Source organism: Cervus canadensis, chromosome 5 (genome assembly GCF_019320065.1).
Source record: "Cervus canadensis isolate Bull #8, Minnesota chromosome 5, ASM1932006v1, whole genome shotgun sequence".
NCBI lineage: Eukaryota > Metazoa > Chordata > Mammalia > Artiodactyla > Cervidae > Cervus > Cervus canadensis.
The window spans coordinates 2,540,427-2,556,348 of NC_057390.1; the positions used below are offsets into that span (position 1 = coordinate 2,540,427).

A 15,922-nucleotide genomic window follows, 5' to 3' on the forward strand; every position below is an offset into this window, starting at 1 on the left:
TTGCTCACCTTGTAGCTGCCCTCTCTGTCTTTGAGACGTAGGTGGACACGGGCCCCGGTCAGCAGGTTTCCTGCCCCAGGCATTTCTGGGCCCCCACAGAGCTTTGGCCGAGGACTTGTTACTTTGGAAGGGGTCCTTGTTTAGCTATCACCAACCATCTCTACTTCTAAGTTGGGATGGAAGGGAGATGGGAGATGTCTTCCAACCAGTTCAAGTCAAAGTCGGAAGCGCTTTGCTACCCCACCCAGACCCCACTGCCCTGCTTAAGACCAAAGAGGAAATTTCCAAGACCCGAGTTTTGCTTCCAGAGGCGCAAGGCAGCCGTGACTCCTGGGCGTTCTGCCTCAGCCCCTCCGGGTGTGGAGCCTAGCTCCGCAGCGTCTGCCCCTGGGGAGGGGGAGAGCACACTACAGCTCCCAGGGTTCTGCGGGCTGAGGAGGCGGTCCCCACCCCTGGCGGAAGAGTTGGACCCACCAACCGGAGCCCAGAGCGGGGCTGGGGGCGGGCGGGGGCGGGGCCGCGTGGGAGGTGGCCGGCGAGCGGCGCCCCTGGGTCAGTCGCGCGGGGAGCGCGGGGTCCGGAGAGAGGAAAGCGAGGAGGGTGCTGTGGTGGCGCCGCGCGCGCTCTCCGGGCCATGGGTAAGTGGCTCTGCGGTGCGCCCGGGACGGGACGGGCGGCCCCGCGGGAGGGCGAGGTTGTGGCGCCAGGTCTTTCCCGGCGCTCGCGGCGGTCGGTGCTGCCTTGGGGGGCGAGCGGGGGCTGGGGGTGGACTCGGGGGCGAGAGCGCGGGGAGCTAGTCTGGCCCGGGACGCCCGCGTCCTCCCGCCGCGAGCCGGGGCCAAAGCCTAGTGTCGGGCGCGCGCTGTTCGAAAAAAGGAAAGACAAAAAGTTTTGGCGGCCAAGGGGCTTCCCGGGCGTTTATCTCGAAACTCTCTTCGTCGTCTCTTGACTGAAATTTACCAAGTCCTGTACGGTTCTGTCATCCCACTTCCTGCTGTGGTTTTCAATCTCGAGCTGGTCTCAGCTAATTTGTTGTGACAGCTGTCCGCAGCAGTTCTGTCTGCAGTACCCCCCGCCCCCCACCTTCCCCTCTCCCCTCCCCGCCGTCACATCCCGGCGGTTCTCAGAATCCGCCGGCGCCGCCGAGAAGGGGCACCGGGGTCCGCTGGGCGCGCGGGGCGCTTTCCACTGCGGCTGCCGTTTCCTGAAAGTGACTCTGCGCGGGTTTTGAAGAACTTGCTCAATGCATTTTGAAGAATCAACTGTTCCTCTTTAAGCCGAGAGTAGTGCTGATCCTTCGGCGGTTACCAGCTTCTCGCCCCCTACCCTTTCTCTTTCTCTTTCCTCTTCCCTTTTTTCTTTTTTCTGTAGTCTCTCCTCTTCTTGTCTCCTGTCCACCCTCCTCTGTACCCTCCCACTCCCAACCCCCGGCAGGGAAGAAGTAACTCCTTCTTTGCTCCGCTCATCTTTCTCCTGTGTCTCTTTTCTCCCCTTGGGGCTCCAGAAGGGACAGCGTGGCGGACCCGCGAGTGATGGGGGGCGGGGAGGGGGTGGAAAGCGGAGACGCACGGGCTGCGAGGAGAGAAGCGTTTGACTTCGCGCTCAGTCCGAATCGCGGACCAAATCCGGCTGCCTCGTCTCGGTCCCTGCGCAGAATGTTCAGGGGGCGCGGCCTCAGGCCCTCCAGCCGGACGGACGCCGGGAATAGGAGAGATCGCCCGATGCCGGACCCCCAGGGCTCAGGGTGCGGGCCTGGAGGCACTGGACTGGCCAGACCCAGGGTCCCTTTCTTTGCGGGCTCGTCAGCTAGCCAAGAGGAGTCCGCGGAGCTGAAGGGAGGATAACAGGTGCTTTTTGCCCCAGCTGGAGAACCAGAGTTAGGGGTGTGGGGTCTCTGTGCCCAGAGGCCGTGCTAGGGCAGAGATGGCAGCTAGTGGGTTGGGTCACCCGGGTGGAGTTCCAGAGCCTGTCCCAGCCCTGGGGACCCTTCTGGACCTTGAACTTGGAATGGCAGTGGTAGAAAGGACCTCAGAGAATCAGCCTCTCTCTCCGCGGGGTTTACAGTCTGAGAAACTGAGGCTTAGAGACCAGCCCTGGTCTGACAGTGAGGACAGTTTAGGCCTCTGAGACCCTTCCCCTCTGTCCCTTCCCAATGGTCTCCTGTTCCCAGGTGGGAAATTGACCTGGGCCAGGGCCGGGTGGGTAGCTGCACAGGTCCAGGTTGTCCGTCTGTTCTCCATGCAGGTTGGAGCACAGCCCTTGGCAGGTTCCCCCTCCCCAAACCACTGCTCAGCCAGGCAGCCGGCTCCGAGCTGAGTGCACTGGCCGCTTCAAAGGTTGTCTTTGTTTCAGCTCCAGCTCTAGCCAAAGAGCAACTTAAGCCAACAACCTCAGGCAAGAAGGTGTGGCATGTCTGCTGGTTGTTACTGAGGCCTCTGTTAGCGTTATTGTCGTAATTGACACGGTGCTCCCAGTGGGTGACTTTTCATGAAAGGAAGTGTCGCTTCCTTTCCATCACACCGAGAGTGAATGAGGCGGGGCAGGAGGGGGGGCAGCGGGAGAGTGAGAGAGAGAGAGAGGCCTTGAGCTAGTCACAGCCCAGCTCCTCTGTCAGGTCATGTTTATGAAGCAGCTGCTCCCTGCGGTGCAGAACTCTAGGCACTGATGAGACACAGCGGAGTGACAGACCTCAGATCTCACACACACCCGCACGCACACACACATGCACCCACACACACGCATACACCCACGCACACACACCCACTCACGTGCGCGTGCGCACGCCCCCGCACGCATGCACGCACCCGCACCCACGCATACACCCACGCACACACACCCACTCATGCGCGCACACACACCACACACACCCACTCACGTGCACGCGCGCAGGCGCGCACGCCCCCACGCACGCGCCCACACCCACGCATATACCCACGCGCACACAGCCACTCATGCGCACACACACCCACACACGTGTGTGCACACACACCCCCGCACGCACGCACACATACACACGCACACACACCCCGCACACACATGCACACACGCACCCACACCCACACACACGACTCACGTGCACGCACCCACCCCCGCACGCACACACACGCACCCACACCCACGCACGCACACATACCCATGCATGCACACACACATGCACACATACCCCCCACGTGCGCGCACACACCCACGCATGCACACACAGCCACACCCACGCATACACCCACACCCACTCACGTGCACGCGCACACGCCCCCACGCACATACGCACGCACCCACGCATACACCCACTCACATGTGTGCACACACCCGCACACACACCCACACCCACGCATACACCCACGCACACACACCCATTCGCCCATACACACATGCAGATACCCACACACACACGTGCGCGCACACACCCACGCACCCACAATCACGTGTGCGCGCACACCCCCCTGCATGCACGCACACACGCATACACCCACGCACACACACCCACTCACGCACACACACACATGCACACATACCCACACACACACGTGCGCGCACACACCCATGCACCCACACCCACGCATACACCCACGCAACACCCACTCACGTGTGCGCGCACACCCCCCTGCGTGCACGCACGCACCCACAACCACGCATACACCCACGCACACCCACTCGCGCGCACACACACACGCACATACACACACCCACGCATGCACACACACATGCACACATACCCCCCACGCGCGCACACCCCCACACACGCACACACACCCACGCATGCACACCCACGCACACACCCACACGCACACACACACGCACAAACATAGCCACCTGTGGTTTTTTGGCGGGGAGCCTCGTTTCTCGCTTCATTCATTCTGCTTAGAGCGTTGGGCCCATTGGGTCTAACAGACTCACCTTATAGGTGGGAGAAGGAAGTACAGAAACACCCGTGTGGGGTCAGAGCCCCCTCCCCACCCTCCTCTGCTTTCAGCTTCTCTGGGAGGACAGGCCCAGGTTCTTATCAGCAGGTTAACAGGGATGCTGCAATGAGACACTGCAGGTCCCCTGGGGAGAGACGGCCAGTTTGCACCCTCTGAGCACAGAGAAGGAACCTGGGGTCTTGCTTTATTGTTGTTTAGTCGCTAAGTTGTGTCCGACTCTTTGTGACCTCATGGACTGTAGCCTGCCAGGCTCCTTTTTCCATGGGATTTCCCAGGCAAGTATACTGGAGTAGCTTGCCATTTCCTTCTCTGGGGGATCGTCCCGACCCAGGGATCAAACCCTCATCTCCAGCATTGTAAGGTAGATTCTTTACCACTGAGCCACCAGGGAAGCCCTGGGGTTTCCCTGCTCCCATCAACCCACTCTTGACCTTGGAGTCTGTGTCTTGAGACAGGGAGACTGCACTGGTTGCAAATCTCAGCTCTGCCACTAGTAAGCCATGTGACCTCAGGTGAGCTACTGAATCTCTCGGATCTTCAGATCTTGTACTATTTGTTAATGGGGGCAGAGAGATAATCATACCCACTGGGCGCTGGGAAGATGTAGTGAGCCAGTGTTCAGAAGTGCCCAGACCCGGGCCTAGGGGAGGCTGGTTTCGGTTGGTGAAGTGCACAGTGTGGGGAGGGAGGCGTGGCTTGAGAGCAGGCTGGCTTCATTTCAGGAGCCTCCTCCTCCACAGCTAGTGACTGCCTCGGCTTTAGGATCGAGGGTTGAGCGTGACTTCCACAGAGCTGTGGAGTTGAGCAGACTGCTGTCACAGGCAGGGCTGCTGCCCCGCTCCCTCGCTGCCCGGGAAGGGGCTGGATCGCCCGGCCACGCCCGCTCGCCGGCCGAGAGGGGGTCACACGGCCGGCCTGGGCTGCGAGCGAAGTCCTGCTGCCCTTGTTTGTCAGGCCTCTTCTCACTCAGTTGTCTAGCTGCACGCAACTGGGAATAAGCTCAACAGGGACCACTGCACCCTTGGGTAGGAGGAGCCCCTGAGCCATGCGGAGGAGACCGCAATCTGTGGAGACACTGCTCCTGCAGAGGAGGGTGCACGTCAGAAAGGCGTCATCACTTTCAGAGCAATTTCTAAGTTTAAGTGCAATTCAGTCAAAACCCCAGTGGCTTTTGTTTCTTTCTTCTCCTTCAACCTTTCCCTCTCTCTCTCTTTCATCCTGGAATGTGACAGAATTATCCTAGAGTTCAGATGGAATTTTTTAAGAGGAGTAATGATGGGGGACTTGAGCTCTGGATAGTAAGTTTTGTTACAACGCGACAGAAATTAAAACTGTGCATGGGTCCAACATTCCACAAGGAATGAAAGAGAACAGAAAGTCCAAAACCAGCTCCCGGAGTGTTCATTACAAACCTTTAGATTGTGGGGAAAGTAGTATTTCAAACTATGCGGGGAGGAGATAACTCAGTCTATGCTGGGGTCTGGGGAGCTGGGCAGGCAGGAGGACTCACCTGGCCCTTACGGGAGGGGGTTTCAGACTTATTTCTCAAGGCAGAACTCTTTTTCCAAATGAAGATTTAGCGGGAACTACGATCTTGCAATGACTGGAGAAGAGAGGGAGAGGACAGGCTGGGGAAGGAGAGTGAAGACTCTCTCCACCCCCCTCATCCAGGGCTGCGGCCCAGGTGGGCGAGAATGGGGGCCGGTTCACCCGACCGCACAGAGATAGAGTGTCTTCCCTTTGTGGCTCTCATCCCGGTCTCTGCTGGGCTGAAACAGCTCAGATGGTGACCTCCTTCCCAGGTGACCTGAGTGCCCAAGTCCTGGAGATTTCCCTAGGAGACCGTAGTCCCTGCAACCTAGCAGGAGCGACCAGGGCCATTCTATCCTGGTGGCCCTTAACCTGGCTGCCCTCTCAGGCACCCTGGGAATTTTTAAACCCTGAAACCCTTTGTTGTTTAGGCGCTAAGTCCTGTCTGATTCTTTCGCAACCCCATGGACTGTAGCCTGCCAGGCTCCTGTGTCCATGGGATTTCCCAGGCTAGAATACTGGAGTGGGGTGCCATTCCCTTCTCCAGGGGATCTTCCTGACCCATGGATGGAACCCATGTCTCCTGTACTGGCAGGAGGATTCTTTACTGCGGAGCCACCCAGAAAACCCCTGGCGCCCCCTGCAGGACCTTAAGTCAGACTCGTGTTGGGGGAGACAGGCACCATCTCTTTCCCTGGGTGAGTCCAGTGGGCCCTGGTCCCACCACCTTCTTTCCCTGAGGCCCGAGGACAGCCTTGTAGCTGACCTGCAGGAGGGTGCCAGGGAGAAGCCTCGTCACAGGAACAGATGGACAGAGTCTTCGGAGCCGAGCATTTTCCCTTCAGGAAAGAAGGGAGAGGGGATGTGAAAGCAGAGCAGAGAAGGCAGGAAGGGGAAGGAGAAAAGCTGGGGGGACACAGGCGTGCCAATTAGCTGAAGGCTTCAGGATTCTCGGATAGTTAGCAAAGGATATCAGTGTCTTTCTGCCCCCCACCCCCGCCCCAATTCACAGGAGGAAAGATGGAGGTGGAGAGCTGCCCAAGGCCCGGTTGGAAAGGCATCTGTCAGGGGTGGGAGGGGTCAGTTATTAGTACCCAGTGATTTCTGGAGATTGGCTGTGTCTCCGGTGATCAGGAGCCAGCCTGCAAGGACGGTCCAGGCCCGATTAGCATGAGGCTCAGTTTCTCTTCCAGGCTTATTCGGACTCCCCAGCAAAGCTTGTGAATGTTGGTGCTAAGCAGCACAGCTGTAGTGGTGGTGAGGCCAGGCCCCTGGGCGGGTGGTCAGACAGACCTTGTCTTGAATGTGGTCCCCCAGGGAGGCAGGCAACTTACTCTGTCTTTAAAACGGGATCCCTCTGGGACTCAGTGAGAGAACAGATATATGAAAGGGCCAGGGACACAGAGCCGAGAACCCGCATGGCACTTCTGTGAACAGCCGCCCAAGGGGACACTGTCCAGCAGCCAGAGGTCTACAGCTCAGGCTCCTGGGTACCGCTGGCCTCGTGGGTCACTCTGCTGTGGGTTTCTTCTTTTTTTTTTTTAATTTATTTTTGGCTGTGCTAAGTCTTTGTCACTGCACAGGCTCTTCTAGTTGCCGTGAGCAGGGGCTGCCTCTGGTTGTGGAGTGCACGCTTCTCTCTGTGGTGGCTTCTCCTGTTGAAGAGCAGGCTCTTGGCTGGAGGGCTTCAGTCATTATGGCCCCCCGGCTCTAGAGCGCAGGCTCAGTAGTTGTGGCTCGCAGGCTTAGTTGCTCCGCAGCATGTGGGATCTTCTCGGACCAGGGATTGAACCCATATCTCCTGCATAGGCAGGCGGATTCTTTACCACTGAGCCCCCGGGGAAGCCCAGGTTTCTTGTTCTTAAAAAGTTTCTTTTCTACCTGGGATGGAGGGGGAATCTTGCAGGTTCCCAGAAGTAAGGCTTTTTCTGAGCTGCAGTGAACCAGGACACTTCATGCAACATGAACAAAAAGGAGAAAAGAAAGGCTGGGCTCACATGGCCAATCACCCACTGCGTGGCCAGAGCAGCTCGCGGTGGCTATGTCTTTGCAGCCATCAACTCTCAGGATGCCCTTAGGAGAATTGAGCTCTTGGCTCCTCCCTCCCCTCCATCAGGTTGTCGTGGGACTCACCCATCTTCTCCTCCAAAATGGGACTTCCCTAATAGTTCAGACAGTGAAGAATCCACCTGCAATGCAGGAGAGCTGGGTTCGATCCCTGGGTCGGGAAGATCTCCTGGAGGAGGGAATGGCCACCTGCTCCAGTATTTTTGCCTGGAATATCCCATGGACAGACGAGACATTTTCCCTTACCTACCACCTGCTGTGGGGGCGGGGGGTGCTGGGTGGCCTCACTGAACTGTCAGGAGGCCAGACAAACCACAGGCATCTCAGTCCAGATGGCCCCATCCATATGGTATGAGGAGGTGAGGATGACTAGAGAGAAGTGCTGTGCTTGGCTGAGGGCTGGGAAGGCCCCCCACTACCTGCTTGGGGCTTGTCAGTTGAGACCTGAAGGGTCACCAGGAGCCATGAAGGTGAGGCGAGTATGTGGCCTAATTAGGGGCAGTTAGGACTCTGCTGCAGACACGACTGAGCGACTTCCCTTTCACTTTTCACTTTCATGCATTGGAGAAGGAAATGGCAACCCACTCTAGTGTTCTTGCCTGGAGAATCCCAGGGACAGGGGAGCCTGGTGGGCTTCTGTCTATGGGGTCGCACAGAGTCGGACACGACTGAAGCGACTTAGCAGCAGCAGCAGCAGGACTCTGCTGAGCTTCCCAGGTGGTGCTGGTGGTAAAGAGTCTGCCTGCCAATGCAGGAGATGCCAGAGATGTGAGTTTGATCCCTGGGTCAGGAAGGTCCCCTCGAGGAGAGCATGGCAACCCATTCCAGTATTCTCGCCTGGAGAATCACATGGATGGAGGAGTCTGGTAGGCTACAGTCTCTGGAGTTGCAAACGAATCAGACATGACTGAGCATGCATGGGAACACAAGAGATGCCTAAGAAAAGCTTGGATGCTTCATAAACAGGAACTTTCTTCTTGGTTATTCATGGAGGGTCTACGGTCCCAGCAGCCCCGCCGCCCTCCTGCCACCCACTCCTCTGCCGGCATCTCATGTTCTCACTCTCCCCTGCCCTTCTCCCCTTCTTCTTCTCCTCTAGCACCTCCGGTCAAAGGCAAAAGGAAGCAGTCAGAGGAAGGGGAGCCCCTAGACCCCCCAGCGTCTCCTCAGCCCGATGGCGAGCCGAGCAGGAGCCAGAGCCCCGTGCGCCTGGAGGTGAGCTGGGTGACCCTCCCCCACTGGGCCCCTTCCTCAGCCTGCTCCACCTGTGTGCAGCTTCCCAGGTGACCTCGGAGACGCCCTGCAGATGTGTTTCCTGACCCCCCTAGCCCTGAAAGAGTCCAGAGAGGGGCACAGCCCCACTGTCTGGGGCCTTGCGCTGGGCGCTGGGCAGATGGGAGGGCTCCCATCGCCTCGGGCTGGATGTTCAGGCCTGGTTTTTACAGCAGAACCCTTTTATTACATGAGGATGACCTGGAGTCCTGATCTATAAAACAGTAAAGCACTGCTCTACGATGTTAAGCTACACGTACACCCTTCTGTCCCTCCAAACATATAACACGGACGCTGAAGTCACGTAGTGCGGTCAGTGCTGCTGCGCTGACCAGCACGGTCACGGCCGTCAGCCTCTGCATTAGTGCTCCTTGGCCATTTGCTTCGGAGGCACAGGCTGGAGGGAGCTGCAAATGGGAACAGGTTTTAACAGATTTCCTGGAGTTCAGAGAAGAGGAACAGAAAAGCATGTTCATTTGAAGAGCTGTGGTCAGAGCGCCTCCGTTCTGAGGCGCGGCAGTGTGTTCCAGTTTCATAGGTGACGTGCAAGCTGGCTTGTTTATTTCCAGTGGTCTTTGATTAGTTAAAACCACAGTCATGATACTCGAATAGAGTATTTTTGGAACACATGGCTCTCTGCACGATTCTCACCCTGATGATGGTTGCCAGCCCTCTCGTGTGTGGGGCCACCCCAGCCCCACAGGAGCCCCTGCCCTGAGCCACCAGCCACAGGAAGGGCATCGGGAGAAATCCCCACTAGGAGCAGAAGCCAAAAGACCTGTGCATTGGACACAACAGCCCTCTGGAGCCCAGGACAGGGTCTCTCTGCCCCAAGCTGAGCACATGGACAGGCGGGTCACAGAAGCAAGCCTGGCCGAACGGCCCCACACAGCTGGAATGCACCATCCTTTGGCTTGGACCACAGGGGCCACTGGGAACCCCGGGGCCACGAAGCCTGCCTCCAGGCTGGTAGAGGAGCTGAGTTGGCGATGTGACAACCTAGAGCCAGGTGAAGAAGCCATCGGAAGCTTGAAGGGGCAGGGCTGCTCCCGTGGCTGTTCCTGGAGCCAGGCCTCTGTGGACCTTGACCTGGGTCCTGGGTTAACATGGAACACCTCTGTCTTTCTGTCCCCAGGAACAACCTCTGCAGCCCAGAGTTGGGCCTGGGGGTCTACTCCCTCCTCTGGGAGCCTGGGGTTGGTGGCCATGCATCTCCTTCCTCCCCAGCAGCCAGTGGTTCCGCCTCTCCGCAGCCTCCTGCCAGCTGGGGGCTCATCCCACTGCCTCGTGTTCTTTTCCCAGGAGCCCCCCGAGGCAGGCAGGGAGCGGGAGGAGGAGCAGGAGGAGGAGCAGGCCTTCCTGGTCAGCCTCTACAAGTTCATGAAGGAGCGACGCACGCCCATCGAGAGGGTGCCCCATCTCGGCTTCAAGCAGAGTGCGTGCCCGGGGTGCAGGCACGGGAGGGGGGCCCAGCCGGGACCTCCATTCGGGGCGACCCCCGCCGCTGCCAGCCCACAGGGGTTGCACACAGAAAGGCTGCCCCCCTCCAGGCACTGGCCTGGCAGCGGGTGGGGCCAGATGTCCGTCCTCACAGGCCACTGGGCCCCCAGCACACAGGGTGCGGTCTGCCCAGCCATCCTGGTGGCCCTTTCTGGGTATGTGCTGGTTCTGTGCCTGCCTGTGGGGCCATGGGGACAGGCTGCAGGCTGCCTGCTCCTCCCACCAAGACTGACAGCGGCCCCGCCCTCTCTTGTCACCAGTTAACCTGTGGAAGATCTACAAGGCTGTGGAGAAGCTAGGGGCCTATGAACTGGTAAGGACAGCTCCTCTGAGTCCTCACCCTGCCGTGTCCCCTGGCACAGCTCAGCTGTGCCCCCCGGGGAGCTTGGGAAAAGAGGCAGCCCAGCAGACCTGCCCTTTCCCCTCGGCAGGAGGATGAGGCAGTGTCCAAACCCTCCCTTTCCCCAGCCCCCTGTGAGCCATGGGGAAGAGGGACCTGCCCTACCCGCCAGTACTTTGCTGTTCCAAGCAAGATTGTCACCCTTTCCATCTGTTCTGTCCTTGCACTCACAAAGGGCCAGTGCTCGGGCAGCCCCTGGGAGGGGGACTTGGCTGGCTACTGGCCAGGGGAGCCCCCTCCAACCCCCCCGCGCCTGCTGGTGGAGAAGCAATTACAAAACAGCCTCCGAGTGGGGAGCCCGAGCTGCCAGGGCCGCGCAGGCAGGGGTGCCCGCCAGCTGTGCCCTGACGTGGCGCCCTTGCAGGTGACTGGCCGCCGCCTCTGGAAGAATGTGTACGACGAGCTGGGGGGCAGCCCGGGCAGCACCAGCGCGGCCACGTGCACGCGCCGCCACTACGAGAGGTGCGGGGCGCTGGGCCTCCACCCAGGGCTGGGCCAGCAACTCCAAGGGGCGGTGGGGCTGGGGGCGGGCGGCAGGCCTCCCGGACAAGACACAGCGTGCGGACCCGCGGCGGGGGTTGTCTGTGTGCCGGTCGGGCAGGGGGGAAGCCGGGGGTGCCTAGAGGGTGGGCGCCTCCTGCCAGCCCGGCCCCCTGATGACATGCCTGGCTCCTCCCCAGGCTGGTCCTCCCATACGTGCGGCACCTGAAGGGGGAAGATGACAAGCCCCTGCCCCCCTCCAAGCCCAGGAAGCAGTACAAGATGGCCAAGGAGCCTCGGGGGGATGAGGGGGCCCCTGAGAGGCCGAAGAAGGTCAAGGAGGAGAAGCGGGTGGGCCAGGTGAGCTGAGCCCCGCGCCGTGCCTCTCAGCGCCCCTACCAGTCCTCACTGTGGCTGCAGAGCTCCCTGCCCAGAACCCCCGGGACACCCCCTCCCCCAAGGGCAGCAGGAGGCAGGCAAGGGTCAAGTTGGGGGTACACGTGGGGTCTGAGGTCTGAGTCCTAGTCTGCACCCCATTTCACCAGTCCCCATGTCCTGACACCAGGCTGTGTCTGTTCAGAGGATGGGACGCCTTTTGACAGTTCTGCACGAAGGTGCTAGAAGGGCTGGCTCCCTCCTGTCACCACGTCCTCAGGTCAGCGTTGCACGGCTCACACCCAGCCCTGAGGCTTGGCCTTTTCTCATTCTAGCTGATGCCCGGGAAGACCAAAACAGACGCCCCTGACCTGGCAAGGCTTCCTAGCCAGGAGACACCCAGGGACGGCGTGGAGCAGCGAGGCCCGGCCTCGGGGCCCTCTCTGCCCTTTGTGGGCGCCAGTGGCTGCCCGGAGGCCTACAAACGGCTCCTGTCCAGCTTCTACTGCAGAGGGACACATGGTATCATGTCACCGCTGGCCAAAAAGAAGCTCCTAGCCCAGGTGAGCAAGGCAGAGGCCTTGCAGTGTCAGGAGGAGGGCTGTCGCCACGGGGCAGGTGGGGAGCCCCAGGCGTCCCCAGCTGTCCCGCCCGTGGAGAGTCCCCAGAGCCCAGGAGGGCCGGCCGAGAACTCCAGGCACCGGCTGACACCTCTGGAAGGAAGGCAGGCCTCCAGGGGCAGCCTCTGGGAGGAGACACAGGCAAGCCCTCGCCCGTCGGCCCCCGTCTACACCGGCTGCTTCCACGCCTACCCCAGCGAGGTGCTGAAGCCTGTCAGCCAGCATCCCAGGGACCTTTTCCCCAGTCTTAAAGATAGGGTGTTGTTGGGGCCCCCTGCCAAGGAGGAGGGGCTGCCAGCCAAAGAGCCCCCTCTGGTGTGGGGCGGGGATGCCAGCCGCCCTTCTGCATTCCACAAGGGCAGCTCCAGAAAGGGCAGCCTCTACCCCAAACCCAAAGCCTGCTGGGTGTCCCCCATGACCAAGATCCCTGCTGAGAGCCCCGTGCCCCTGCCCACCTTCCCAAGCAGCCCAGGCCTGGGCCACAAGCGCAGCCTGGCGGAAGAGGGCTCGGTCCACGGCGGCAAAAAACTGCGAGCAGTGTCTCCCTTTCTTAAGGAGGCGAATGCCCAGGAGTGTGGGACCAAGCCCGGGGGCCCTGACCTGGCCGTCTCCTGCCTGCTGGGCCCCGCCCTCCCGGAGGCCTACAGGGGTACCATGCTGCGCTGCCCACTGAACTTCACTGGCACCCTGGGCCCCTTAAAGGGCCAGGCCACCCTCCCCTTCAGCCCCCTGGTCATCCCCGCCTTCCCAGCCCACCTGCTGGCTGCCACAGCGCCCTCGCCCATGACCGCTGGCCTGATGCACCTCCCACCGGCGTCCTTTGACGGTGCCCTGTGCCACAGACTCTGCCCGGCCTCGTCTCCATGGCACGTGCCGCCTGCCACAGCCTACACAGCACCCCACTTCTCTTTCCACCTCAACACCAAGCTGTAGGTCTGAGCCCGCCATGCTGTCTGACAGCCACTGCTGGGAGCTCTGGCCTGGAGCCCCTCCTCAGGAGAGCTTGCCTGTGCCTGATAGGGACGGGCCCTGGGCTGGGAAGCCTGGCCCAAAAAGAGGCCCTGGGCAAACTGGGTTTCTCTCTCAAGCTGGCAGCCCAAGCCCAGGGGCTGGGGCCCAGTGATGGCTTGCCTCGGGCGAAGACATGGAGAGGCGGACAACTGCCAGCCCGGGCCCCAGAGCAGGGATCGGGGTGGGTGAAGGGGAAAAGGCAATAAAACATCAGTTAGAAAAAAAAACAAGAAAACACCTGTGAGTCCAGGCAGCCCTGAGGTGTGTGGTGTGGACTCTGCATAGCAGCGGGGTGGGGGTGTTGTGGGCAGCGCCACCCACGGGGTGACGGAGCCAAGGAGAGGGGCCTGCCCAGCACCCACTCCTGCTTGGGATGCTGTCAGGAGTAAAGAGCAGAGCCAGGGCAGACCCAGCCTCCAGCGCGTACTTGCGCATGCTGTGCCCTTCGCCCTGTGCCTTCAGCCACTGGGCTGGTTGAGTCTGGGGACAACCAGCTGTTACCCTCCCCATGGTGCAGATCGGAGTCTGACGCCGAGAGGCTGGGACTTGCCCCGGTTCCCCCAGGGGGTACGTGGGGAGCAGAGCTGTGCACTGGGGCGTGATCCAGCTCCTGAGCTCAACCACACGGATGCGCCGCAACTGTCAGCAGCGCTCCTGGGGCTGAGGGTGCAAGCAGGACGCTGGAGTCGCCTGCCCTGGTGCTGGGTGCCAACTTGGGGGGCTGCTGCCAAGTCTTCTTGGTGAGCCCTTCTATTCACCTGCCACATGTGCGGGGTGGGGGCACAAGTGGTTCCCACCGGGGGTGCCTGGAGGGAAAAGGGGATGAAGGGGATCAGAATCTTCACCTGGGCATCGGCCTTTGGTGCGGCTGCTCCTGGGGCTCGGACCCTGCAGCCTAACGCCCTCCTTGCTATGGGCTCTGCCTGGAGAGCAGTGTGTCCTCACCTGTCGCAGGGACGGGTGCCCCGTCAGAGGCATTGCTCCCCTCCCCTCCTCAGGCTGCCTGTTCTTAGAACCCGGGCACAGCCGCCGGCCAAGCTCCATACAGGTTTCTGGAAAGGCAGTGCCACTACTGGCCCGGGGTCCTGACTTCTGGTCTCAGGTGTATCAGCTGATGATGGATGAACAGGCAGGCTCTGCAGGGATTCCCCTGCTCCCTCCTGTGGGGAGATGCCAGCCCAAGCATCCGCGTGATCTCCAGCCCTGAGCTCCTGACCCCTGCAGGCACGCATGTGCTCCCATCTCTGAGCCTATGGGGTCTCCGTGGTTGACAAGGAGCGGGGAGACGACTGAGAACTCCCGCCACGTGCCCTGGGTGCTGGGCTGCAGGTCTTTTAGAGTCAGATCCCCTGGATATGGGCATCTGCTGTGTGCAGGGCCCTGCCTGATGTGGGGCAGGGTCGCTGGGGTCCCCTTCATTTGCAAAGCCACAGCGGCCTTTTCCCGGCACAGAAGTTGGCCGTGGGCCTGGCAACAGGATTTGAGCTCGGGCTGCACAGAGCTGCGACGCTGGCGCCCTCTGGAGGCTGCGCTGGGAACTACTCTGCTCCAGCATCAGCAGACACTGCAGCCGAACCTGGCCCTGCTTCCTGGGAGACCTCTGCGCCCTGCAGCTCTGGCACGCCACCTTCCTGTGGTTCTTCTCACTGCTCGAGACTCCGAGGGGTGGCACCATCCTGAACCAGCAGTTCTGAGAGACCCTGCAGCTTGAGACGCCAGGCTGGGCTGTGCGGAGCGCCTGGCAGGGCACCCTGCAGGTTTCCTGGCACTGCGGCCCTAGGTGAGCTGGTCACCCCACGTCATTTTGCTTTTTATACTCGTCCCTTTGTGTTACCTGCCGTGTCCCCTAACAGTCCCTGACTCTGCCTTGGGGACTCACAGGCCAGCACCTGCCTTTGAGGCACAAACTGTTTCAGGGTCATTTTTAGGACCCTGAGTTTTAAAGCCCCTCCAAACCATCTGTGGTGTCTGCACGGTTTCTGGTGGTGAGTGGAGGCAACTCTGGCAGGCATGTCCCTACAGTCCTGGCCCTTTTCCTGGTGACAGTCTTTTAAGTACAGGCCATTTGACAAACACTGAATGTCTATTTCCAGTGGGTGCCAGACACTGTTCTGGGTATTGGATAGACACCTCAGTGGACAAAACTTTCAAGTTTCTACCCTCGTGGAGCTGACATCTAACCATCTCATCCTCTGCCGCCCCTTTATCCTTTTGCCTTCAATCTTTCCCAGCATCAGGGCATTTTCCAGTGAGTTGGCTCTTCACATCAGGTGGCCAAAGTATTGGAGCTGCAGCTTCAGCATCAGTCCTTCCGATGAATATTCAGGGTTGATTTCCTTTAGGATGGACTGGTTGGATCTCTGTGCAGTCTAAAGGACTCAAGAGTCTTCTCCAGCACCACAATTTGAAAGCATCAATTTTTCGGCACTCAGTCTTCTTTATGGTCCAACTCTCACATCTATACATGACTACTGGAAAAACCATAACTTTGACTATATGGACCTTTGTTGGCAAAGTGATGTCTACTTTTTAAAACACTGTCTAGGTTTGTCATAGCTTTTCTTCCAAGGAACAAGTATTTCATGTCTGCAGTCACTGTCCACAGTGATTCTGGAGCCCTAGAAAATAAACTCTGTCACTGTTTCCACTTTTTCCCCTTCTATCTGCCATGAAGTGATGGGATCGGATGCCATGATCTTAGTTTTTTGAATGATGAGTTTTAAAGCCAGCTTTTTGTTTCCTCTTTC

General features: G+C 59.8%; 1 protein-coding gene across 4 annotated transcripts; it reads left to right on the plus strand.

The window, feature by feature from the left end:
• The first annotated feature begins 505 nt into the window (after positions 1–505).
• Positions 506–13,402, plus strand: ARID5A (AT-rich interaction domain 5A). 4 transcript variants are annotated; one of them, XM_043467798.1, is made up of 7 exons: positions 506–638; positions 8,617–8,732; positions 10,092–10,224; positions 10,550–10,602; positions 11,054–11,151; positions 11,370–11,529; positions 11,880–13,402. In XM_043467798.1, the coding sequence occupies exons 1-7, from the start codon at positions 635–637 to the stop codon at positions 13,095–13,097; spliced, it is 1,782 nt and encodes a 593-aa protein (XP_043323733.1). In that variant the 5' UTR covers positions 506–634; the 3' UTR covers positions 13,098–13,402. The 4 variants fall into 4 exon arrangements, with proteins under 4 accessions (XP_043323733.1, XP_043323736.1, XP_043323735.1 ...); XM_043467800.1 differs by lacking the exon at positions 506–638 and adding an exon at positions 6,014–6,148; XM_043467801.1 differs by lacking the exon at positions 10,092–10,224.
• Positions 13,403–15,922: the final 2,520 nt, after the last annotated feature.